General features: G+C 45.8%; 1 protein-coding gene across 1 annotated transcript in view; it reads right to left on the bottom strand.

Annotated features, from left to right (window-relative positions):
- Positions 1–1,302: 1,302 nt before the first annotated feature.
- Positions 1,303–27,497, bottom strand: part of LOC103822078 (ubiquitin-conjugating enzyme E2 R2) — a 123,408-nt gene continuing 97,213 nt past the window's right edge. Inside the window, exons 3-5 of the mRNA XM_050986445.1 lie at positions 13,800–13,897; positions 6,248–6,382; positions 1,303–4,842 (exon numbers count right to left, since the gene is read on the bottom strand). Coding sequence (XP_050842402.1) covers positions 4,623–4,842; positions 6,248–6,382; positions 13,800–13,897 — 453 coding nt within the window. The 3' untranslated portion in view covers positions 1,303–4,622. The remainder of the gene's footprint in view (positions 4,843–6,247; positions 6,383–13,799; positions 13,898–27,497) is intronic.

Raw genomic sequence — 27,497 nt, 5'->3', positions numbered from 1 at the left:
TAGGTAGCTGCATTGGGTTGGGATCCTGGGCAGCACCCTGACTTCTGCCACAAGCATCATTTTCTGCATTTGCTGTTCTGTCTGAGGCCCTGTGGAACAGCTGGGAATGGTAAGGAAGGAGCACAGCAACACTAGCCTTCCTTGTTTTCCCCCATAAAGTCCAGGGCCTCCATCAGGAGGAAGGTCTGTGGTGAGGTTCAATAAAGCAAAGTGCTCAGTCCTGCACTGGGAATACAACAATCTGTTTCTGCAGGCTGGAGACACTGCCTCCCTTCCCTCCCCTGGCAAGCCTAAGCAGGATGTTTTCCCCTTATCATCATCTCCAACAGGGCTCTTCTGCAGGAATTTTCTCTCCCTGTTCCACAGTCTGATGGTAGAACCAAGGTTGCTCTGCTGCACTTGACCATCAAGGAAATGGAGAAAAAAAAACCCCAACCACTGCACAAGGGGCAGCCAGGTTTGTCCAGTGCAGGGCAGCGTGGAGTGTTTGTCCTGGTTTTGGTACAACACCTGCTAGATCAAGAAACTACTGTCAGCTCAAGACAGGCAGGAGCTACAAGCAGGCCTGATCCCAGTCAGAAGGCCCAGACAGCACTGTCTCATTCCCCAACATGGAGACTCCTCTAGGAAGTCAGCTCTGCAATGCCATAACCACTCCTCTAGCATGGCTGTGAAGCAGAAACATTCAGGCCCCAAACACATTTGACTCGGCTGTTGCTGTACTGCAAACAATATTGTATAGCAAATACGACACCTGTACACGTGTCCTGCTAATTTCAGCACTGCAAAAACAGATACTTCTCCACTCTTGAGCCTGGAGGGAACAGCATGGGCCAGGCAGGGCAGGCACCCTGAAGGGGTGGTTGGCAGTGATTACCTCAATTCCTCTGCCGATTTTCTGCATGATGACAAAGCACCTTGCCCCAGAAAACTGGCCAACAGCAGCACCCCAACCCCATGCCAGCACCACTATTACTCCAAGTCCTTGCATCCTGCTGCAGTCATATGATACCATTAACAGTCTTCTCCCTGGTCTTCTCTTTGCTGATTTAAGATGAATAAATAAATATAACAGCAAAGCTCATGGCTTTTTGCCAAAGTGCTTCTCCAAATCAGTTTGTTCTTTAAGGTATAGACAGCTGTCAAACAGCAGCTTTAGTTTTCCGATAACCTGGTAGATTATTTATGTACATGTATAGGTATTGATACTGGAGCACCACTGAATTTGTGAACAGCTGATATTCAAAGCTTTAAGTAACCCATGCAAATAAACCAACTCAATTAACAGGGAAGTAACAGTACTGGCATATATTCATTTCACATTTTATTAATAGATGTGCAGAAAAGACAAAACATAACTACTGAAGGGGAAGACGACACAAAAATGCATCAGTTAATTGTTTCTGATAAATTATACTGAAGAAAAAAAGGAAACCATCTGGGATTTCAGCTACAAAAACTACTAATAAATGTAGTGTACCCTGCTGGTTTCAGAATGGTTGAAAACTGTATTTGAAAGGGCAGGTAGTTGCAAATGTAAACACTAATATTGGCTGAGATGAGAAAAAGGTTAAGAAAAAACCAGAATACAAAGATCAGGTAAACATTTTTCCACACTTTCTTAAATAGGTAAAAAAACCCCAAAACAAAACAAAACAAAAAAAGCCCCAGACATAATACCCTCATTTCAGTTTATATCTCAAAAAATGAAACCAGCAAGTCAACAAGCAATGACACTGAACAGGATAGTGGAGAAGAGAAATTAGTTTGGTTATGGTCAGAGCTCTCAAAATAGGTTGCTTTTTGTCTTTAAAAGGTTAACATGAGATAATGCATCTTACAACACCAAGCTTGAAAATACAACTCACTGGAGAGCATACAGTGAACAGTGAAGACAGTCAAAAATACAAGGGAAATCCTGAAAGATGCAGTATCATTTCAAACCAAGTGAGCACAGCCAGTGTTGTCATACTCTGTTCCTTCATGCCCCCAACAGCCCCTCAAAGCTGGAGGCTGATGTTCCTGGCCCAGTGTGGCCTTGAGACCAGTCTTGCATCGAGTGCCAGAGGCCCATTTGCCAACACCAGCATCACTCTCCCAGGGCTGGTGTGAAGCTGGGAGCTGAGGTGGGGGGGCTCTCTGCTGGCTCCAAAAAGCACCAGGGGCTGTTAGTCCTTGATGGAAGGATGACCTGAAAGAGCCCTTGTGGGACACTTTAGGAGGGTTTGTTTTGCGGGGATAATCAAAACTCCACAACTTTGTGAAAGTTGTGAAGCCGGTATGTTTATTACAGCGCTGGACGCATGTGGGAATCTTCCCCTAAAATGACATGCGTACTTCTGGGAACTTCAGGTCCCTTTTTACCTCCCTCTCAAATACATATGCATATAATTTCACAATAGGTTCATACATATTCATTTTTACAAATTTTTTGTGACATTTGGAGCTAGTTCTTCTTTATCAGAAAGAATTCTTAAATTCTTAGGTCAGGTTGACCTGCCCCCTTCAGCAGTCTCTGTCTCCCTCCCCCTTATCTCTGTCCTTCGCTGAAGCAGTTTCTCTGAGCCTAGGCTTTTCACAGAGAACAGGCAGTCAGACTAAATAGCTATGTTTTCAAACTACAGACAACTTAAAGATGTAAATTTCACCTAAATCAAAATGGATTTCTACCTTGGAAAATTTCTACTCTGTCCCAGGTTCCAGCTGCCTCCCTAGGTAAAAAGCAAGCAGGAGGGCAGACCATCACAGAACACACTGGGGACAAGGTATTACCACTTGGGCTGCCTTCATTCTGCTGAGGGCACACTAGCACAAGCTGGGGCAGAGGGACAGGGACTGTCCTTGCTGCAGCAAACCCCAGCCAAGCAACATTCTGATAACTTCAAACAGAGCCCCACAAGCCTTCCTCCCCTCCCCAAGGGTTGCCTTCCCCTCCTCTCCCTCCAGGCAACACACTTTAAACTTGCTCACTCTCATCTTGCTCTTTGCCTCCCACCAAGCTGATCACAGAACAACGTTTACTCCCACCAAAGTACCTCTTGAGGGACTGCAGCTGGTGATGTATCATTAAAACCACCAAGCTATACCAAATGCCTGAGCCTGCAGTTCTTATCAGGGTGACTGCCTCTTGTGAGAACAGAGGGTCTCGCCCAAGCAGGGCCAGCACCTCTGATCTGCTCCTGGGGCTGCCAGAGCTCAGCGCAGAAGGGCAGGGCTGGCTGCCAATCCATGTGAAAGGTGAATTCAGGGCACTGCACTACAGCTGAACAAGAGCACACTCCAAAGGGATGAGGGTGCTGAGGGCCCTAAGCTCTGCCAAGAGCTCCCAAAATCGTGCAGGAGACTGAGCTCAGGGCACCAGCTGAAGCATACTCCTAAAAAGGCTGTCAAACCCTGATTGCTGGCTTTCTTTTTCAGCCTGAAAGCATTGTGTACCCTTCTCTTTGTGGGGCTGCACACATCCACCTGTGCCCCAGCCAGCCAGGCAGGAGAGAGCCCAGCAGCCACCCATCTCTCTGCCCTAGGTCCCAGAAGCCACTGCAGGCACAGGAACAGCCTGGCTGCCCCAGGGAGCTTTATCTTCTGCCAACCCCACAGAGCTACAGCAGAGCTGCATTTACCAGCAGGTGACCTACATAAGCAACAGAAAGAAGGCTCAGGCCAGCACTGGACTTGGGCTGCAGGAAGCAAGGGCTACTAGCAAGCACTGGAGAAGGAGACTCTCCTACTGCCAAAAAGAAGTTCAGGATGAATGCTGGCCCACTGGGCAGTGGGATACACTTCTGTTTTCCTCCCTCAGTAGAGAGGCAGCTGACAACAGATCCCAGAAGAATGGCTAAATGAAACTTTTTCAACCCAAACCTAGTCTGAAAAAATAATGCAACCCAGGGCTCAGTTGTACAGACGTGAAGTGTTAAGTGTTTATTTTAGGGTTCATATCACAAGCCTTTTTCAGAGACAAAGCTGATTGTGCCCTCTGGGGATCCAGGGGTCAGCTATTTCCTAATTTGATCAGGCTAAACAGATTCCTGTACCTTTCAGTAACATCCCATCAAGCTCAACACACAGTAGCTTTACACTTTCCACCCCACACCTTATAAAGGAAAAGCCACCACCACAAGGCTAAACAAATGTACACACGCTATTATTGTAAATGGAGCAGCTAAATCCTGGCAATTTGCTTTGTGTGGATTTTTTTCTTCCCAGTAAATGCAGTACTTGAGCTCCTGAAAATTCGTCTTCCAGTGGGTTTGTTCCAGCTTTAAATACATTAAACATCTCAATGCAAGACTGTATTTAATTCAAGAATCTAAACACAAGCAAACCTGTTTCACTGTGAGCATTTTGTAGAAGTGAAAAAGGGAATTTCTTTTAAAAAAAGAAATCATAATACAGCGATGAAAGGGTTAAGAATGCAAGAATTCAGACATTCTGTGGAGGGTCTCTAAGAGGTCCATAAAAAAGGAGCAAACAGATCCATACAACAGGAGACAGCAGGAGACAGTTTTTTTGATTTCCCCCCCTCCCCCCACCACTACTTTTTTGCTGGACTCCTGCTAGGTTACCACTGCTCCCTTCTGGCCTGAGTTGACAGGGCAGTACAGGGGCATAGAGGGAGCAGGTCACGACTCCTCATTGCCAGAATCATCATCATCGTAACAGTCGGCATCCTCTTCCTCCTCGTCTTCGTCATCAATGTCATCATCGTACAAGTCGTCATAAAGCAAATCTGAACTGTTGTCATTGGAAGGCACTTTAGTTTTGATGCAGTACTCTGCCAGTGTAGTGGGGACCTTCACGCCATCCTTCTCTGCCTCAGCTTTGGTAGCCAAAACCTGTTTCCTGTGGGGAGGAGGACACAGAAACATGAGCAGGGCCGTGTACTGGCAGCAGTGTGGCTCAACTCCCCACCTCCCAACCACCCCCTGCCCAGCCCTCCTGGCAGCTCAGTCAGGAGAGCTGATGTTTGGCTGAAGCACCACAAGCATCACTAGAAACAGATTTAGTTCCTGCAGCCCCAGGCTTGGGAGCACTCCAAGGGTGTTTGCAGCACACACACTCTCAGCAACATATGAAATCAATTATTCTATAGGACTCTGTATTAGAGATCTGCCAGAACTCAAAGCAAATTCCATTACATTTTTTACAGAAGGGATAGTCACAGATTTCCTAAGATGACTTAGGAAATGCCATCCAGAGATGCTATCCACAGCCACCCTCTACCACTGATGACTCTACCTCAACATGCTCAAAACTCTAATTCCCACAAGCATGTCAGCTCTGAGCTCCCACTGGAGGGTAAGAGCATGTGGCTGCACTCTGAGATGCAGCTGTAACCCCAACGCTGACCAAGGATTGCAGGAAACAAGTGTTTCCCTTTGCTCCAGGATGGGCTCTGGTTGGTGCCTCTCAGCAGTACTGGAGCTGCGAACTGTTGCTGCCTCCCAGCAGGGAGAGGAGCAGATGGCAGCCTGTTCCTTTACTCCCACCCACATGCTCAGTCTGCCATACTCTGTTTATGGAGTACATCCAGCTGAAGCCAATGCAGCTGGAGGGGACTAAAATAACCTCCCAGCAAGGCTCTTTGCACAGCCCAGGACAGTGACTGACTGCCCTGCGTAGCTCCAACCAGGGGTATATCCAGCTAGCAGTCAAGGTATACCTGGTCTTGCCCCAGGCAAGCGTGACAGCAGTCCCACTGCAGCATGGGCTACCCATTTCCACTCCATGGCAATCTTGGCTCAAGTTTACATCACCTCCCTACAGCACCTGATGAACCATGAATTTCTCAGAAAAGGGCAGTCAAGACTAAACAGTGCTTCCAGCTAATCAAACCCAGCTGTGCAAGCACTTGCCAAATCCTACTGATATTCCTTCAAATTGGAGAGACAAGATTATGATTCATGAGTGAATTAAGCACAGAATTAGTAGCATGAAGGCAGTTTGAATCACATCTCAAGCAATGCAAACAGTCCTCAAAGGTACACAGGGACTTAGACTAGAATTTACTAGCAGCCAATAGGTTTTGCAGAGTATTGTGCCAGATTAGTCTGGAAAAGAACAATACAAAGAGAGAAGCTTGCACCATTTCTGTCCAGAAGAATGAACTTGGAGTAAAGCTGTAAAATTCATTTTGAAAGGAGCAACCACAGTGAGAAGCTGGTTTCAGCAAATTCTGAAATCAGCCTGTTTCATAGGATTCAAAGCAGGAGGCCAGTAGCACAGCATCACACAGAGCAAAGTTTACCTTATGATTTCAGCATACTCCTTGTCTTTTCCTTTACTGTCCCTCCATTTCCTGAACATGACTGATGCATCCACGTTGGCAGGAGAGAATGTGTTGGGCTCATTAAGCAAAGAGATTACACTCAGTAAGATAGTCCTGAAACAGGTAATCACAACAGCAAAGTCAGAGCTAACACATTCATGGATTCTGGATACTGACAACTTCTTTAGGTGATGCATCAAAAACATGTTTAAAGTCAAAACTTATGAATAATTAAGGATATCTAAGTGTAGTGGGTTGATGTTGGCTGGATGCTAGGCACCCACCAAAGCTGCTCTCACTCCCCTCTGCAACTGTACAAGGGAGAAAAAATATAATGAAAGGTTCATGGGTTGACATAAAGGCAGGGAGAGATCACTCGCCAAATACCATCACGGGTGAAACAGACTTGAATTGGGTATATTAATTGAATTTATTACTAACAAAATGAGAGCATGATAATGAGAAGTAAAATAAGACCTTAAAAAACACCTTCCCTCTATCCCACCCTCCTTCCCAGCTCTACTTCCTCCCCCCAGCAGCACAGGGAGATGGGAATGGGGGTTATGGTCAGTTCATCACCCATTGTTTCTGCCACTGCTCAGGGACAGGAGTCCTTCCCCTGCTCCAACGTGGAGTCCCTCCCACATGAGACAGTCCTCTACAAACTTCTCCAACATGAGTCCATCCCACAGACAGTTCTCCAGCTCCAGTGTGGGTCCCTTTCCATGGGGTGCAGTCATTCAGGCACTGCTTGCTCCAGTGCGGCTCCCCCATGGGATCACAAGTCCTACCAGGAAACCTGCTCCAAAATGGGCTCCTCTCTCTCCATGGGTTTGCCGGTCCCTAACAGTAACCTGCTCCAGCACAGGCCTCCCACAGGTTCACAGCTCCCTCTCAGGCATCCCTCCGCTCCAGCATGGGGTCCTCCATGGTGGAGGGGGACAGCTGCTTCATCATGGTCTTCACCATGGGCTGCAGGGGATTCTTGGCTCTGGTGCCTGGAGCACCTCCTGCCCCCCTTCTCCACTGACCTTGGTGTCTGCAGAGCTGTTCCTCTGACGTTCTCACCCCGCTCTGGCTGCAATTACAACTGCGTAGTCACTTTTTTTCTTTCTTCTTAAATATGTTATCACAGAGGCATTACCATCATTCCTGACTGGCCCACCCTTGGCCAGCAGTGGGTCCATCCTGGAGCCGGCTGGTGTTGGCTCTGCTGGACATGGGGGAAGCTTCTGGCAGCTTCTCACAGAAGCCATCCCTGTAGCCCCCCTGCTGTCAAAACCTGGCCATGCAAACCCAATACACTAAGGACTGATGCCGTTGGGGTTTTGCCTTTTTTTTCCTATGTTTTCTATATTCTTCACACATATTTGTAGCTGTGTAGTCTATTGTATTAGTGACTAGATTTCCCAGTACTTATCCATGGCCTTTCCCTAGGCAGAAAGACAAAACAAATTCCAGAGCTCCAAGCCCTGGGATGTACAAGGCCCCAATGCTATCTTGGTTCTTTCTGGGAACCAAGGTTGAGAACAACTCTTTGAGATACATTTCATGGACAAAGTACAACTAGTGCTGAAGGGGGGACTCATGAGAAGGGGCTTGACCTGGGGGGAAATTGCATCACCATTTGTTCTCCTAATTGGTGCTTTTTATCAATTATGCTAATTTCCTATAAAAAAGTACTCACCCCTGTGGGGGGTGGGCTTTTGTAGACATCTTTCCATAACTGCCTCTGGAAGCCTTCAAATAAAGATCCCCTTTTATATTACCTCCTTACTAAAATTATCTCGAGTTTCATTTCCAGGTTGGGAAAAAGGCAACAGGACAATAGTTGAAGTAAGAGCAAATACTTATGAACTTCAGACCTTGGTGATCAGCATAGGGAAGATGACACAATACAAACCTCAAAGACCTAATCTGACGACAGACTATCATGTCTGTACACATTTGTGGCAGGGCAGCAGGTAAAGCTTGCATCAGACCAGAATTCAGTTTATCCGTACCACCCATAGATGGTGCAGGATTGGAAACCTGCTTAGTGAGCCTGTTCTTCATGACATTCAGCCTCACAGCAGAAAGCCAGGCTCTTTGCTTATCCTGACTGATACAACCTAAGGCCATCTGATGAGGCTGCATTGTCTTCCCTACCCCACAGTGTATTAAGAGGTTGGAGCTGTGGCCAGGTCTTCCTTCTCCTCACCCTGTGTGCCAAGACTGCTGTAGCAGTACTTGAAAAATATCTGCACTCTCTTCCCCTTGCTGTACTCAACACTCAGGCAAGCTGCCAAAGGCCCAGCAAGATTGAACTGCTGGTACTCAGCAAAGCCAGCATGAGCCAGTCACATGGCAGACAGCCAGCCTTCCTGAATTTCTAGCAGCAGCCCAGAGCTAGCCAGCTGCCCTGCTCTGCTGGCATTTATCAGGGACAAACACCACCTCCCCTCTGCTGGCCAGATCCTTTTGCATTTCCTACAACTCTTTGCATTTAAGAGATTCAGCCCTTTGTTCATCACACAGTGTCACAACCAGCACAAAACTCAACAGCAAATCCCATCAGGAAGCTCTACACACCTGGCCACCTGGCTGTAGCTACCACTGCAATAGCTTCCTGCGTCTGAGGTGGTCCTGCTTTGAACAGCTTTTAATTTAAATGGAAGGGAAGAACAAGAGACAAGGAAATAAGTCTTGAAATACAGCAGTACATAGCAACTGCTTTGCAGAAAATTATTAAAGGAGACTACAGCCCCAACTGTACTTGAATTGATTTAGAGGCATATTCAGAGCAATGCATGCTGAGCATATCTACAAGCATATTGTTATAAATGACAATATAGTATTGGTTTTCACATTTATGTATTAGCTTTTGCATATTATTATTAATCACAAAGATTTTGATATGGTACAATTTATATTTCCTTTTAACTACTTTTTGGTATAGTATAATCTGTCAGTTTAAGTATGCACCATATAGCTTATATAAATAGTAGTGTGATAAATATATCTTAGACCATAGCATAATATTAAAATAGAGACTATGTGATGTTAAAATTCTTTTTTACATAACTAACTCAGAGAATGGTGTAAGATAATTAGGTGGTTCCCCACATTTTGTGGATGATCTTATCTGAAGGAGAAGATAACAGCAACAAAAACCAGAACACAAAGAGAAGAATTTATTGACTCTTCGTTATCAAGGCATGTAAAAACAGCAGGATGGAATCACAAGAAGAAATAAAATATATTGATTTAATCTACAAGATGGCATGAAGACAAATCAAAGGTTAAAACCAAGCAAAAGAATTCCTGGAACATCTTAACTCCCAGGAATGTTTGAATAATGTATAAACTGTCATGAATATGCATGTACCCCTGTAATGTAACAATACAGAAGAACATTGTTTTAAGCTAAATGTATGTTTTTTGGCCAATCACCAAAAACATGCCAGTGCTGGATATTTGTCCCTTTTTATCCCTTATTAATCTTTTAAAAATCTCAAAGAGTAAGCTCAGTTTTTCACAAAATAATTTATCTGGGATACAATTCCAGGAAATGTTTGGCCATTTGGATGAAGACTTTATAGAAGGTTTTGAAACTAAACACTTGCATCTAGCCAGACTGTTCAGTATAGCTATCAGGAGAGTCATATACAATTTACTCTCCAAATAATGTAATTCAGCAGGAAATAGAACAGCAGCTCTGGAAAAAGCTGTCTGGTCAGACTGGAATGTTGGGCAGAAAATAAACCATCTTTTACTTCAACTCAAGAATTCACTTAAAAACTTTTGAATTATCAGCAATCAGGCTGCAAAGCCAGCATGTCAGCTTCAGCATCATTACTGTAAAGCAAGCAAAATATAGAGAAAGCCAAGGACAGGAATTCACATCTGGATTTAGCACCCACTCTACCACAATCTATCTACTGTCTATTAGAGGTGAGACACTGTACACTTTTCATTTCTGACCAGCACATTAGATCAGCTCCATCACTGCTGATATCCTTAAGTGCTGGCCATTCTCCTTAACTCAAACCCTGCTGCTGTGGGTAAGCAAGGTGAACAAAGTATAGTAACAGGAAGGGATCCCAGAACAGGGGATCTGACAGGACAGAAACCACAAAAAAGTTCCACCATGTGTGACTGAAAACATCCTCAGCATCACATAGAAACTATACCAGACTGGATACAGACTAACCCTCTCCAGTATAGTTATGGATCTGTTCCTCCCTTAAGTGAGGTTCTAGCATGTTGTTTCATGTGAGTTGTTTGCATGAAGAGGGGGTATTTAAAGCCCACCTTTGCTTTCTTATATCCCCCACCCTATTTTGGGGAACAGTGTGCTCATCAGCTACCATATCTCTTTGGTTTGTGTTTACAGTGCTGTTGTCTTCAGAGTGACTGCCTGTCCTGGTTTAGGAATGGTATTCCCCAATTTAGTACTCCCACTGAGAAGACCATGACCTGCAGTTGGCTGCCTCCCCCCTTTGATGGGAGGCACAAAAGATCATGGGTTGAAATAAAAACAATTTACTGGAAACATCAATGAAATTAGAAAACAACAATAACAACAACAATATAAATAGCAAAAGTGTACAAAAGGGAGGGTGATCCACATGCAAAAATGCTCACCATGAATCCTGGGGGACAACGAAGAAAAGGTGAGCAGGTTTCCCCCTCCTGCCATACCACAGTTTTCTCCACACCACAGTTTTCTCCACGGGAAGTCCCATCCTTCTTAGAAGCCAAAGAGTACCCTAATGGCACACTGGCAATGATGTGAGGTAGTATAAAATAACCTCCTAGCCCTGCCCACATAGGTCCAGGCTCCACCCCCTCATGGCTACTGCAAAAAAATTAACTCTGTCCTGGTTCCAGCCAGGACAGTTCCTCTACAAGCCTTTATCAGCAGAGAGAAGCCAGTAGAGGCTCAAGGAATCAGAACTGTTAACTGCATTTTTTTCTCTCTATGTATGAACAAAAGTATCAGACTTTGTACTGAAAGTTATGTTACATCTGAACAGTTTCTGCAAACAGCTCAATGCACTAAAGCAGCCAAAAAAAGCCAACAAAATGTTGCCACATTATATCACAGTACAAGCTGGCTTGTACTGGGCAATTAATTTGGCTACCCAGACAGCTCCATGAAACCAGCCTCTGGGTTGAAAGACAGGAACCTCAACCAATTACATTCCATCCTAAGCTGCAGGCATATCACTGGTCCAGGATCTGGGGGGCCTAAAAGATCAGACCAATGGCTGTCTAGACCCAGGAGTTTTGAACTCCCTATAAAAGAAAGCTCTGAACAATAAAACACAGTTTGCTGATGATCCACCGGTGTTGTGTCGTGTGTCTGTTTCCAAGCCTACGTTAACAACAAAAATGGGTATCCTCAGAAAACAAAGCAATGGTAAGATGAGGCATCACATATCAGCACAAGATACAGATATACCAACATCTTGAATATTGTGCTGAATTCTGGCCTGTGCACCTTAAAAGACTGAGTGAGGCCAGGCAAGATGGAGAAAGGTAACTAAAATTTATCAAAGAGCCTCAGCCCCATAGCCCTGCAACCACTTCCTCAGCTTTATGGGACATAAGAAAAGCAATACATTCTGCCATACAGATCACAACTGCATTCCTTCACCTCTTGATGGAAGTTTGCTATATTTACTTATGCCAGCCTCATCTAGCTCCAAGTGATGGAAAAGTCCATATTGACTGTGTTTAGAAAAAAATAATGAGCATGCTTGAAACCATTAGGTGGAGAGATGCACAAGTGCTCTCAAAGTTGAAGAATTACATTCCTTACTCCAGACAGTTCAACCACAGTCATCTGTAGTAAGCGGATTTACAAAATTCAGCAGCTGACGAGAAGCCCTGGGTTACACAGGCAGTAGGCTAAAAGTGAAGGACAAGTTTTATTTCTGCTTGCTGATACAGCTGAGGAATGTTTTCTCTCCAAATATCACTGTTAAGATGAACATGTTCCAAGAGTAAGCACCAAAAACTGCACCATGGTAAGGGAGAGCAGAAATCAGAGAACTAGTACCATAAGAAGTTGCATGTCAATATTTAGGGTTGTATATTGTGAAATACTCAAAATGTGTGCGCATTATAAGCAACTAATGCCCAAAGCTGTTTTGTAACTATAAGTTGAAGCTTGTCACCTAGTCCTAACCATATCAGATGTTTGAAAAATACAGTTTAATGGCCATCTGAGAAGAGGGACAGGTGAATGTAGCTTAGCAATAAACCAACTTAAGATTGTATTTAAGCTTATTTTTCCTTTTTATAAATCTGAACTAGAATGTGTATTTGGTACAGATGGATTGGATAACCTTTACCTCAAGCTCTAAGGATCAGATTTCCAACCCTTCATGACTTCATGCAGCTAAGATACACAATTTCTCTTGGACCCTTTTAACCTTCAAGTAGCATGCTCCAGGAGGAACATCAGTTGTTATAATTTGCTGACTGCTACAATTCCTAGTCTCCTGCTACATTAGCTCTAGTTCAGCACTTTGCAATGTGTGTTACAATCATATTTCAAGGGTCAAGAATCCACTGAATCCCCTTTGTTAGATCTTTGCTTTGATAGAGGCTCCTTTCAAATGAATTTTGTGAAGCCAAGTTAGATGAAAGCTGAGTTAAACTGTCAGAAAATATTTTTCAAATCACTATATTCCCTCAGGTGTCCTGAGATCCTTACTGGATTTACCAGTAAATAACAGATTTCACGTTGAAGAACCAGCATCTAATAAATCTGAGAGCAAGAATAATTCTCATATGATAAAAATCTAGAGGCAATTATTTTAAACTTATTTGGATAATAAATCAGTTAAAAATGTTAGAACAGGAAGTACCTTACTCAGAGTTTTTTCACTACATCACTTACTACTCCAGCTGCACAGGTAAACTGCTACTTGATATGAGTTTTATCAGTTCCGTATTGACAGTGTCTTGTAATGAGAATGAAATTCAGCTGGTGTTTAAAAAAAAAAAAAAAAAAAAAAAAGACAGGTCAGCCCCAAATGCCTCTAATACTTAGTGATCCTTTGGGTCTTTTTGTCAGGAAGAAAGCTACTTGGCTAACCACTCAAGATATCACACTGCAGGACAGGATACACACAAATACTGTAAGGCAAACAGCAGGCAGGATTATGAACAAAATTACTCCTACAGGGCACAAATACCCAAAAATATTATTTTCCACTAGTGGTATCTTGGAAGAGTTTGAAAACCCTAACTATAGGATAAAAATGACCGGGGAAGGGCAGAAAATTTGAAATCAGTTGCTTTGGGAGCATGAAACCCTGCAAACAGGACAGAATTCTCCACATTGTTAGTCCATCATCAGGACACCTCAGCATCAGCACTTTAGCAAACTTGATAAGTGTGGTTTGCACCCAGTTAAGGACCTAAAGCTCCTAAAGTCTTGAATTCTGTTCCAAAACGTTCCCAACACAGGCCATAGTCTTGGAGTGAGATCACAGGCCTTTGAGGTCACTGTTGTACATCACAGATTCACAGTTACCTGACATTTTGGGTAGGGTTCCACCTCTCGGAGGGCAGCTCTCCACTTTGTGGGTCATCTACAGGTGGGTGAAGAATTGAAATACATACATCCCCATTCTGCAAGACAGAAACAAAAGTTGAGAATAGCCTGGTTTGAGGCAGAGATTTGATGACACAACCAGGCCAGCTGACCCAAATGGGCTAAAGGGATATTCCATACCATATGGTGACATGTTGGTGTTTGTGTGTCTGAAACTTAACACACAACAGACCTCTTTTGGTCATCAGCCAAACAGCGTGTTTTATTGTTTCGGGCTTGCTTTTATAGGCAATTCAAAGCTCCTGGTTCTTAAACAGCCATTGGTCGAATCCCCATGCCTCCCAGACTCTGAACCAGTCAAATGCTTGTATTTTAGGAGAGTTGCTATTGGTTGAGACCTCTGTCAGTCAGCCTAGAGACTGGCTTATGTGGAACTGGGCTGGGTTTCTTATTTGTAAATGGATTAATGTTCAGTACAAGTCAGCTTGTACTGCAACATCTCACCCTTTTCCCTTTACTAAAATTGTAACTTGCTCTCTGTCATCTATTTGCAAGGGTGCCTTGCAATCAGGGTGACAGAAAACAGCATGGTTTTAATTTTCATAAATTATATATTAGTGAAGCTGTAGCATTTTGGTTCAGAGTCTGTAGGCAAGAATTCAGGTTAGCATGTTACAGGCTTAAAGTTTAGTTTACAAATAATAATTTATCTTTAAAAATATCCTGGATTGCCAAACAAATTGTATTCTATTTACCATCTGTATGGCAGATGTCTTCCGTTAAGTGGGCAGTTTTCCTTATCTCTTCCCCAACCAATCCTCCCTCAGCAGGGGCCATCTGCCGATAACAGGCTATTGAATGTCACTGCATGACTGATAAGAACTATAACATCCCATTGTGAGATGCTTTGCCCAGAGGGAAGAGCCAAGCATTCTACCCAGATATAATCTGGAGATTCTGGAACAGCAGCACAGCTTCTTCACTGGATTTCCCAGAGGAACAGCTGCCTCTTCTTCCACTGGATCTTCAGAGGAAGAGTACACCTTTCTGCAGGATTACTGCTCCAACAGAACCACACCTGACACTCCAGGAGGACTGCAGCCACAATTCCAATTGGACTGCTACCAACACCCTGACCAACAGGGTGTCAGGTTGAGTTCTGACTCTGTCAGTGTTGTTTTAGTTTACTGCATTGTTTATTTTATATTTTTATTTTCTTCCCTAATAAAGAACTGTTATTTCTGCTCCCATATTTTTGCCTGAGGGCCCCCCTTAATTTCAAATTTATAACAATTCGGAGGGAGGGGGTTTACATTTTTCCATTTCAGGGGAGGCTCCTGCCTTCCTTAGCAGACACCTGTCTTTCCAAACCAAGACAAAAAAGAACAAACTACTTAACTCTTAACTATTAAAGAAAAGTCTAACTACTAGAAAAAACAATTTGTAAACAGAAAAACAGTTTGTAACCTTGAAAAATAATTTGTAAACAAAGTTGTAAAGTATATCTTAACTCTAAACTGAAATTAAAAACTTTGAAACATTCAACTTTAGAACAGTAAGAAAAAAAGCAAACTTAACAGATAAAGCAATTTGTAAGCAAATAGAGTCTCTATATGAACTGTTACTTCCGTAGTCTCAGATTTCTATGAGGTAGTTATTAATTGTTCTGGTTTCACAGTTCTGTGATATCTATTGACGGGACATTGGGTGGATGCTGTGGTTCCAAGCAGGACATAGTTCAGGCTGGATACATCAAGTAGGTGTCTAGCACGCCCCAGAGTCCATTGAAATGTATTTATCATTAGATTATTGTACTGTTATATGATTGATTGAAAGACATTATATTTCCTTTGACTTAGAGAGGGGGTGTACATTCATCCTAACCTTCCCCCCCTCCTTTTTTCTTTGTATTAATGATTAAAATTAGGATCAGAACATGGACTTTGAACAGTATTAATAAGGTACCATTACCTAGAGGGTTGCTGAGAGGTCTCTTTTTCACTATGAGAACTAGAAAGAACCCCTTCTGGACAAGGCTTTCTCGTTTATCTCAAGGGGAAAAGGGTTTAGTTTTTTTAAAGTTTGTATACTAATATATTTTTTTTACCAGCCAGGTTCATGGCTTGATCAGGCCATGACTTGGTTGGGAGATATTTTCTGTATTTTATATTTTAAAAACAAGCGTGTATTAATATCTAATGCAAGAAATTTTTAACATGAACAACTTATGAATAATTAAAGAAATATAGGTATTTAATGTTCTAGTTACTATGGTAAAGTGCAAGTAATATATATTTTTATTTTTGTTAGGGGTTAGAAATTTGTTATTGATTTAACAGGTGACTTTTAGGATTTTTAAATGATGAAAGGTGGCAAATTCTCAGTTAAAAAATTTGCAGCTTAAACTTGCTTATGATGTTAGTAAATTAATGTTCTATGTATGCTTTAGTGGACCTAGAATGTTAGGATGAGGATATTCTTTGAATCTTCCAGGTTGATTTAGAAACAATGCAAGCGGAAATACTAGGAGTACACCAAGAAAAGACTCGTTAACATACATCCTAGGATCTCTTTGAGACATGGTAGCCCATGCCTGAGACAGAAATGTAATATTTTCTTAATAACTTTAGCAGAATCAGCTATCACAGGCTTATAAATTTTGGGTTTAGCAAATGCAAAAAACAATAATAAATATTGTACTATGAGTTCTAGGGCATATTTCGTAAACTGTTGTGTGATTTTTGTAACCCTTGTGCGACAACCCTTCAATATTTTTACCCTTAGCACATGTTATTAGTTTATTAGAGTTTGTGGAATATGAGAACTTTTCTATAGTTGAAATATCAGAAGGCAGGGTGGCTATGAAGTTTCGTTGAGGTTTAAGGGGTATGAACTTGGTCTTTGTTTGCTTTTTCACTGTCCATATATAGGGAGGTGCTGGTTTCCCACTGGACTTGATGATAGTGGCTCGCTCTTAGCTGCTGTAAAACGGCTGTGCCATGTGATTAGCACCATCTTTTCAGGATGGCTTGATTGCTATTACTACCAAGGCACCACACCCCTACACACTTCTTTCCACTGCTTTTTGCTGGGTGGGCTCCCTGCAGGGACTTTTCCCGCGCTCTGCTTCTTGATTTGGTGTCTGCAGCTCTTCTCAGATCCGCCCTTGGAGGCAGGGTTGGTGGCGGGGCCATGCCCACTGGCGGCGTGGCTGTGTTCTCCGAAGGTTGGCTTGGGGACGGGGCCCTGCCCTCTGACGTAGGCTGGATTAGGGGTGTAGATGTGTCCTCCGACAGAGGCGTGGTTTAGCTCCCTGAAGTTGCTGGTGTTCACTTAGGGCAGTGCCACCCAGTTTCAGGAGACAGTCTCGGTGTTTTTATGGAGATGGGGGGTGTGGAGCTGGGGCTGAGCCAACCAGCTCTGGACAGGGGTGGTCTGGGCGTTTCCATGGTGATGAGGGGCGGGGGCGGGGGGGCGCTGCCCCGGCTGGGGGGGGGCGCGGTCTCGGGAACAGCATGGGGCTGAGTCATGGCCACAGGCAGTTGTGAAATAAATGGCGACACGGCTTGAGTCACTGTAGGAACCCTGTAGAGCAGACACGGAGTAGCATTTGCACGGTGCCGACACTGGACACCCCTGCGTCGCCAGGACCCTGCCGCCCCCTTCCGTCTCACTGCGTGGTGGTGTCCCCCTTTGCAGGGAGAGGCGGGGGGGTGCGGGGGATGGCTCTCTCCGGAACAGTGCCGGTGTGGGAGGGGAATTTAAGGTAGTTCAGCCACATGGAACAGCATGGCTGGCCATTTCTTCCAGCCATGTGCTCTGTGGGTTTGGAAAGGCGCCCATTCCCCCAAAAAACTCATCTGGTGTGCTTTCCTCACCATATATTTTAGTATTTAACAGTCTTATTAAATCCAAGATAAGTCCCTGTAACAATGTATCTGAACAACTTAGGCCTCAGTGTGCACCAGCCATACTGCTTGTAACTGTTCTTATCAAAATTTTCTCAGGGCACTGTGGAATTCATCAAGGTTACTAAGACATAAACTGTGCTAAAATAAGAACAAAGAAGCTGAGAAACTGAATACCAGAATTGCAAGAACTAGATAACAGAAGACTGTGAAACACCTGGACTGTAACCAATCACAGATGCTGAGAAATGGAGGCAGAGAACGAGGGAACAAGACAAAGGCACCAATCATGAAGGGTCTACTTAGTAGTTTGTAGAATCTGTAAAAGTGTGTATAATGTAAACAATGAATGGCTTCTGCTTGATCATATTGGTCAGTTGTACAGGAGTCCTGGATTTCCCGCAATAAGTCTCCATGGGTTTATAACTCATTGCATTTTCCTCTCCCTTTGAGGCTGCTCTGATGATATATTGACCAGTTCGTGCCGAGGTAATAAAGTCAAAAGTAGCTTCTTTAGTTGTGCCTAACCGTGGTTCTTAGCCCACATTATTAATGCTAATAATGCTTTTTCATCATTGTCTACATCCCATTCCTGTGTCTCTCTCCACTCTACCTGTGGGCCAAAAACTTGGGCTGCTTGTCATCACACCAGGGTCACCATGTGACATGTTGGTGTTTGTGTGTCTGAAACTTAACACACAACAGACCTCCTATTGGTCATCAGCCGAACAGCGTGTTTTATTGTTCGGGGCTTGCTTTTATAGGCAATTCAAAGCTCCTGGTTCTTAAACAGCCATTGGTCGAATCCCCATGCCTCCCAGACTCTGAACCAGTCAAATGCTTGTATTTTAGGAGAGTTGCTATTGGTTGAGACCTCTGTCAGTCAGCCTAGAGACTGGCTTATGTGGAACTGGGCTGGGTTTCTTATTTGTAAATGGATTAATGTTCAGTACAAGTCAGCTTGTACTGCAACAATATGGCATTAATTCAGATATAAAAGCTAAAGGAAGGACGAAGAAGGGGGACATTTGCTATTTGCAATGTTTGCCTTCTGGAGCAACTGCTACACATGTTGAAGCCCTGCTTCCTGAGAATTGGCTGGACATCACTAATATATGCTATGAAATAATTCATGCTTAAAGAGAGAATGTATTTTATAAGATTGTAAAATCCAAACGAGTCTCTGACCACAAGCAGCCCAGGCACAGATGTCTACTTCGGAATGTTGAAATTCCTGAAGGCAGCAGGAGAACAATACCCCTGTTTTCCCATTAATAGACGTGGCCAGCTTGATGATCATCATCCTCCAGAGAAATCAGGAGACACCCAAGAGTGATCATCGCTTAATAGATACCATCGATTAAGATAACAGAAGTCCAGAAAGATACATCTGAATATGCTTGACTTCCCTTGACATGATCAGCGCCTGCCACTACTCAGGAAACAGCAATTGTCCAGCCCTGCACAGTGAAAGAAACTCTCATGCATATGTGGGGTTACAAAAGAAATTGGGGTACCTCTGCCTCAGGCATAAAAAACTGTATAAAACAGCCTCGCTGGAATTCATGACCAGAGGGGGATCCGACACGATAGAGGTCGGATCTAGGTTCACCCAGCACCGATCCTCGGCTCAGCGCTGTCTCTTTGGCTGTGGGTTTTTGAGGACTGTATTTTGGTCGCGGAAATAAAATCTTTTGCATTTATTAATTTGGATTTCTGATTGATCATTTATAACATCACTCACTGATGGGAAGTAGAGAATAAAATCCCTTTTTTGTTCCCCTTTGTTTGTGTGTGCGCAATCTTTTGCTTTAGTAAACTGCCTTAACCTACGAGTCATTTTCCATCTTATTTTCTCTCCCCAGTCCAGCTGGGAAGGGGGAATGATAGAGTGGCTTGGTGGGCACCTGGCATCCAGCCCAGGTCAACCCACCAGTCCTTTTTGGTGGCAAACAAAGGCAGTCATATATATTGCATGTTATAGTTATAGTAGTAATTAAGTAGCAAGCTCCTGTGTGAGACATGGAGATTGTCAGCTGCACTGCTTACTGTTGTCTTGTTCACAGGGGTTCCAGGATGAGGGAAGAGACGAGAAAGCTGACTCCATGTATCAGAAGGCTTGATTTATTATTATATGATAGATAATATATTAAAACTATACTAAAAGAATAGAGGAAAAGATTTCACTACCAGGCTAAGCTAAGAATAGAATAGGAATGTGAAAACAAAGGTCTTCTCAGACCGAGACCGGCCGGACAGGTGATCTGTGATTGGCTCTTAATTGGAAACAACCTGACGAGGCCAATCAGAGATTTCCCCTGTTGCATTCCACCGCAGTAGATAAGAATTGTTTACAGTTTGTTCCTGAGGCCTCTCAGTTTCTCAGGAGGGGATAAATCCTAAGGAAAGGATTTTTCATAAAACATGTCGGTGACATCTCACCCTTTTTATTTTAAATAAATTTAAAAGAAAAATGTTTGCAATTTCATCTGCTGGACCAAGCAGAGGAAAGAACAAGCACTTGAGAGGCTATGTGTTGCCAATCAAAATATCAATCAAATGCTGGTGTGGAACCATCAGGGAAATTCTTCACCTGCAAAACACCAAATTCCCATCACATCACCAAAACAATCTTAAAATAGAAGAAAATGCAAAAACAGTACAAGGGAAGTTCATTGCTTCAAGTCCAAACAGCTGAGTTTCAGGAAAAAGTCCAAACTGAAGATGTTCCTCTTTGACATTGCTGAAAGTCCCTTTTTGTCCTGAAACAGACTTGCAAAAATTTTTGAGCTGCTAGCTCGTTCAACTCTTTTTATTTAATTTTTTTTTTTTTTTTTTTTTTTTTTTTAATTGAAAGAGCAGCAGCAGACTGAGGCCACTGAGACCCTTGCGGGGGGGGCCCTGCACCCCGTGGAAGGAACAGGGACCCCAGACCTGGCTCACAGAACGGTGGCCCCGGTCCTGACGGGGGAAACAAAGCCCCCAAACCCAACAGGCGCTGGCCGGGCGGAGGTCCTGGCCCAGGGAACCGAGCCAAACGGCCCAGACCCGGCCCGCGGAGCGGGCTCTGTGTTCTCTCAATTCGGCACACAGCTGCCGATGCCAGGGCAGCACGAGTGACCGACCGCTTCATCCCCGCTGAACTGGTGCAGACCAGCAGCTGGGGAAGAAAAGCTTTCCCAGGGATCAACACCCCAGATCTGGGGGTGCTTTGTCCCCACAGCAAATGAGCGATGCTCACTTTCCACTGTGTCTCCTGCCTCTGCAACGCAAATGCAAAAGATGTTCCCTCTTTCTGCCCCTCGGTACCACCCCCTGCGGGCTGGGGACAAGAGGCAGAAGGCTCAGGAGCCACCTCCCCCACACCGCTGGGGCGTGCGGAGGGAGTCAGGCATTCCAACCCCCAGCGGGAGCCCCCGAACCAAACCCGGATCAGCCTGCGAAAAACACTGAGTTTGAAGGCAAGCAGACGGGCTGAGCCCGCAATCAACTGTCGAGCCATACCCCCCCCACGGAGGGGCAGGCTGGAATCCCCTTCCCCTGTCCCAGGTCCCCCTGCAGGGGCAGCCTCGGGACAGCCCGAAAAGCTCGGGGGGGAATCCAGGCTGATCGCAGGCGCCGCGGTGACCGCCGCGGGCGGCTCCGATGATGATTCTGCAAGGTGACTCTCAACCTCAGCCCCCTCCACCGGCGCGGCAGCCGCGGGGGGTGGCAGGGGCGCGGTCGCGAGCTCTTGGTGATCGCTGTCGAGTGCGTCGCCTAGCAACTCGGGCGAAGCTGCGGGAGCGCCGACAAACCCTGCTGGAGGCGATGGGTCCGCTCCGGGCGGAGGCGGTGCCGCAGGAGGGGCCGCGGGGACTGGCACCTCCTGCAGGGCGGGCTGGGGCGGGGCCCATGGCTCCGGTTCAGGTGACAGAGCCAACCCACCTCCCCCCTGAGAGCAGCGAGGGGGGGGAAGCGGTTCCGTCGGAGCATGCTCCAAAGGCGCAGAAAAAAACTTTTCTTCTGCCGTGGGCAAAGCTTCGCCCCCCCACCCCAATTCGGGGGGGCTGGGGACTTCCAGGCAGCAGATTCGCACAGGCTCGCCTTTTTCCAGCTCCAGCGAGAAGGGAGACATCCCCCGCACATTCGCAATCCACTGATATGCAGATGCTTTCCGTTTCAAAACTGGGAAGAGAGTTCTAAACGATGGATAAATCTGATGAAATCCAAGTCCCCGGTAAAAAAGATCTTGGATAATTAATTCCATGCATTCCCAAACATATGAATCAAAGGCATACAGCACATCAGCGAAAAAGCCATGGTGCTTTGCCCACCGGAAAAACTCATAGAAATGTGTCTTCAGCATAGGAATTCTGTCCTCATGACCCCATTTTCGCCAGAGGCCGATAAGTTTCTCCTCTGAGGGAGAGAATGGAACCTCTGCCTCCGTAGGCACCCTTGTCCACATCCGAATCTGCCTCACACGAAGGGCAGCATTTTCAGGAAGGGAACTGTAAACAGTACCTTGTGACAGTGTCCTCTGGGCTTCAGCAGGGTGCTCTGTGCCGCGAAGACTCCCGGACATCTTGTCTCAGAGACTTTTAAAAAGGTTCTCTCTGTGGCCAGCCTTGGCTGTGAACTCTGTCCAATTTCAGGATCTTTGGTTCTTCAGCTCCTGGCTAGAAGCCACTTCTGTGGTGATGTCCCTTTTTTCACTCAGGGTCACCATATGTTGTCTTGTTCACAGAGGTTCCAGGATGAGGGAAGAGACGAGAAAGTTGACTCCATGTATCAGAAGGCTTGATTTATTATTAAATGATAGATAATATATAAAAACTATACTAAAAGAATAGAGGAAAAGATTTCACTACCAGGCTAAGCTAAGAATAGAATAGGAATGTGAAAACAAAGGTCTTCTCAGACCAAAACCGGCCGGACAGCTAATCTGTGATTGGCTCTTAATTGGAAACAACCTGACGAGGCCAATCAGAGATTTCCCCTGTTGCATTCCACAGCAGTAAATAAGAATTGTTTACAGTTTGTTCCTGAGGCCTCTCAGTTTCTCAGGAGGGGAGAAATCCTAAGGAAAGGATTTTTCATAAAACATGTCGGTGACAGCTTACCTCTTTATTTTGCTGAGTTTGGGAACATGTTAATACAAATGATGGTTCTGTGCTTTGCCATGGCATTGACAGCCTTGCTGTGCTGGGGGAGTTATCTCGTGGAGAAGATGAGGGAATACATCTCCCAGCATGGATTTGGGAGGGGCAGGTCCTGACTGACCAACCAGATCCCCTTTTATGACCAGGTGAACCACCTGATGGATGAGGGGAAGGCTGTGCATGTTGTGTATCTGGACTTCAGCAAGGCCTTTGACACTGTCTCCCACAGCATACTCCTGGAAAAGCTGGCAGCCCATGGCATGAACAGGTGCACTCTTTGCTGGGTTAAGAACTGGCTGGATGGCCAGGCCCAGAGAGTGGTGGGGAATGGTATTACATCCAGTTGGTGGCCAGTCACTAGTGGTGTTCCCCAGGGATCAGTGTTGGACCCAGTCCTGTTTAGTATCTTTATTGATAATCTGGATGAGGGGATCAAGTCTACCATTAGCAAATTTGCAGATGACACCAGTTTGGGGGGGGGGAACGGGACGGGACGGGGGGGACAGTCAATCTGCTGGAAGGTAGGAGAGCTCTGCAGAGGGACCTGGACAGGCTGGATAGATGGGCTGAATCCAACAATATGAGGTTTAACAAGACCAAGTGCTGGGTCCTGCTCTTTGGTCACACCAACCCCATGCAGAACTACAGGTTGGGGACAGAGTGGCTGGACAGTGGCAAGGCAGACGGGGACATGAGGGTACTGATTGACAGCAGGCTGAACATGAGCCAGCAGTGTGCCCACATGGCCAAGAAGGCCAATGGCATCCTGGCCTGTATCAGGTGGCCAGCAGGACTAGGGAAGTGATTCTTCTCCTTTACTTTGCACTGGTTATGCTGCATGTTGAATACTGTGTCCAGTTCTGGGACCCTCAATTTAGGAAGGATGTTCAGATGCTGGAGCATGTCCACAGAAGGGCAACAAGGCTGGTGGAAGGGTCTAGCATACACATCCTATGAAGAGCAACTGAGGGAGCTGGGATTGTTTAGCCTGGAGAAAAGCAGGCTCAGGTGAGACCTTATCAGTCTCTACAGTTACCTGAAAGGAGGTTGTAGCTAGGTGGGGGTTGGACTCTGCTACCAGGCAGCCAGTGACAGGACAAGAGGACACAATCTTAAGCTGCACCAGGGGAAGTTTAGGCTAGACATTAGGAAAAAATTCTTCACAGAAAGAATGATTCATTATTGGAATGGGCTGCCCAGGAAGGTGGTAGTGGTGCCTTAGGATTTAGCTTTTATATTTTTCAGATCCTGTACTGCTTTAGTGTATAACTCTAAAACTCCATAGCCTGTCACCTACTGTTCTCCCATTTTATTCAGACAAAACAATTCCTCTCTGGGCCTGAAACTCAAGGACACCCTACTGTCTCAGGCCCCGAAATGTATAAACAAAAGTGAGTTGAGGGGAGGAGCAAACTGGGGGTATATGACTTCCTTACCTGAAGTTGTAAATGGAGGATTAACCCCTCATATGTAAATTAACCAAAATTATATCTGTCTGAAAACTCATGACCATTGTCCATCTTGGGTATAACCTATTGGAGGCTTTGACTGCCCAAGGTGTACCTATTGAAGGCCTTTAATAAATATCTGTTACCTCGTTCAGAGGGGTCTCAGGATGAGGGAAGAGATGAGAAAGTTGACTCCATGTATCAGAAGGCTTGATTATTATTATTATTATTATTATATGATATATAAGATATAAAAACTATACTAAAAGAATAAAGCTAGAGATTTCACTACCAAGGCTATCCTAAGAATAGAAAAGAATGTGTAAACAAAAAGTCTTCTCAGCCTGACACACTGGACAGGTGTTTTGTGATAGGCCCCTAACTGGAAACAGTCCGACGGGGCCAATCACAGACCTTCCTGTCGCATTCCACAGCAGCAGATAAGAATTGTTTACAGTTTGTTCCTGAGGCCTCTCAGCTCTCAGGAGAGGAAAATTCCTAAGTAAAGGATTTTTCATAAACTATGTCGGTGACATCTCACCCTTTTTATTTTAGTAAATTAAAAAGAAAATGCCAATCAAAAGATCAATCAAATGCTGGTGTGGAACTATCAGGGAAACCCTTCACCTGCAAAACACCAAATTCCCATCACATCACCAAAACAATCTTAAAATAGAAGAAAATGCAAAAACAGTCCAAGGAAAGTTCATTGCTTCAAGTCCAAACAGCTGAGTTTCAGGAAAAAGTCCAAACTGAAGATGTTCCTCTTTGACAGTGCAGAAAGTCCCTTTTGGTCCTGAAACAGGCTTGCAAAAATTTTTTAGCTGCTAGCTCGTTCAACTCTTTTTATTTAATTTTTTTTTTTTTTTTTTTTTTTTTTTGAAAGAGCAGTAACAGAGAGTTGCCACCGAGACCCCAAACAGGCTGGTCCACCAGCCACCGTTTGCAGGGGGCCCTGCACCCCGTGGAAGGAATAGGGACCCCAGACCCGGCTCACAGAACGGTGGGCCAGGTCCCGGCGGGGGAAACAAAGCCCCCAAACCCAACAGGCGCTGGCCGGGAGGCCCAGACCCGGCTCGCGGAGCGGGCTCTGTGTTCTCTCAACCCAGCACACAGCTGCCGACATCCGGGCAGCATGAGTGACCGAATGCTTCAGCCCTGCTGAACCGGTGCAGACCAGCAGCTGGGGAAGAAAGGCTTTCCAAGGGATCAACACCCCAGATCTGGGGGTGCTTTGTCCCCACAGCAGATGAGCGATGCTCACTTTGCACTGTGACTCCTGCCTCTGCATCGCAAATGCAAAGGATGTTCCCTCTTTCTGCCCCTCGGCACCACCCCCTGCGGGCTGGGGACCGGAGGCAGAAGGCTCAGGAGCCCCCTCCCCCTCGCCGCAAGGGCGCGCAGAGGGAGTCAGGCATTCCAACCCCCAGCGGGAAACCCCGAACCAGACCCGGGTCAGCCCGCGAAAAACACTGAGTTTGAAGGCAGGCAGACAGGCTGAGCTCGCAATCAGCTGTCGAGCCACAACCCCCCCACGGAGGGGCAGGCTGGAATCCCCTTCCCCCGTCCCAGCTCCCCCCGTAGGGGCAGCCTCGGGACAGCCCGAAAAGCTCGGGGGGGAATCCAAGCTGATCGCAGGGGCCACGGCAGCCGCCAGGAGAGGCAGCGGGGCCACGGGCGGCTCCGATGATGGTTCCGCTTGGTGGTTCTCAACCTCAGCCTCCTCCACCGGCGTGGCAGGCGAAGGTGAGGCCGCCGCGGTCGGAGCCCTCAGGGGCTCTGCTGGAGGGTCGGACGCGGGAGGGACTGGCATGGACAGCGTGGGACCGACCCCCGCCGGCACCCCTGTGAACGCAATTGCCGGCTGTGATGCAGAAGGAGAAGGGACAGGGGCTGCAGGTCCCGACTCCCGGACGGGCTGCCGTCGATCATCGCTGCTGTCGAGTGTGTCGCCTAGCAACTCGGGCGAAGCCGTGGGAGGGGGTACTTTCGCCCCGGAAATGCCGACAAGCTCTGCTGGAGGCAATGGATCCACCCCCGCCGGAGGCGGACCCACGGGAGGGGCTGCAGGGACCGGCCCCTCCTCCGGGGCGGGCAAGGGCGGGGCCCTTGGCCCCGGTTCAGGTGACAGAGCCAACCCACCTCCCCCCTGAGGGGGGGAGGCAGGTCCGTCGGCTCCTGCTCTAAGGTCGCAGAAAAAAACTTGTCTTCTGCCGCGGGCAAAGCGTCGCCCCCCCACGCCCAGTCGGGGGGGATGGGAAACTGCAGGCTGTGGTTTTGCACAAATTCCACTCTTCCCAGCTCCAGCGAAAAACGGCCTCTTGAATACGCAATCTCCTCGAATGAGTATTCTATCAATTTCAAAACTGAGAAGAGAGTTTTAAAGGCTGGAAAACAGTAAGGAGTTCCAAATCCCTCATGGTGCAAAGCATCCTCGAACACCAAGGCCATGCAGTCCCATATGTAGGAATCAAGGGAATACAACAGATCAGGGAAAAAGCTATAATATTTTGTCCATCTGAAAAACTCATAGAAATGTCTCTTCACCATAGGGACTCCACATCGATGACCCCATTTTTGCCAGAGGTTAATAACTCCTTCATCTCCGAAAGAGAATAAAACCTCGGCCTCTGTAGGTACCCTCTGCCACATCCTAGCCCACCTTGCACGAAGGGCAGCATTTTTAGGAAGGGCAGTGTAAACAGTACCTTGTGACAGTGTGCTCTGGGCTTCAGCAGGCTGCTCTGTGCCGCGAAGACACCCGGACATCTTGTCTCGGAGACTTTCCAAAAGGTTCTCTCTGTGGCCAGCCTTGGCTGTGAACTCTGTCCAATTTCAGGATCTTCAGTTCTTCAGCTTCTGGCTAGAAGCCACTTCTGTGGCGATGTCCCTTTATTCACTCGGGTTCACCATATGTTACCTCGTTCAGAGGGGTCTCAGGATGAGGGAAGAGACGAGAAAGTTGACTCCATGTTTTAGAAGGCTTGATTTATTATTATATGATATATAAGATATAAAAACTATACTAAAAGAATAAAGCTAGAGATTTCACTACCAAGGCTATCCTAAGAATAGAAAAAAATGTGTCAACGAAAAGTCTTCTCAGCCCGAGACACTGGACAGGTGTTTTGTGATAGGCCCCTAACTGGAAACAGTCCGACGGGGCCAATCACAGAC

Source organism: Serinus canaria, chromosome W, assembly GCF_022539315.1.
Source record: "Serinus canaria isolate serCan28SL12 chromosome W, serCan2020, whole genome shotgun sequence".
In the NCBI taxonomy this organism is placed as follows: Eukaryota; Metazoa; Chordata; class Aves; order Passeriformes; family Fringillidae; genus Serinus; species Serinus canaria.
This window is presented reverse-complemented; position numbering and strand designations above follow the sequence as displayed.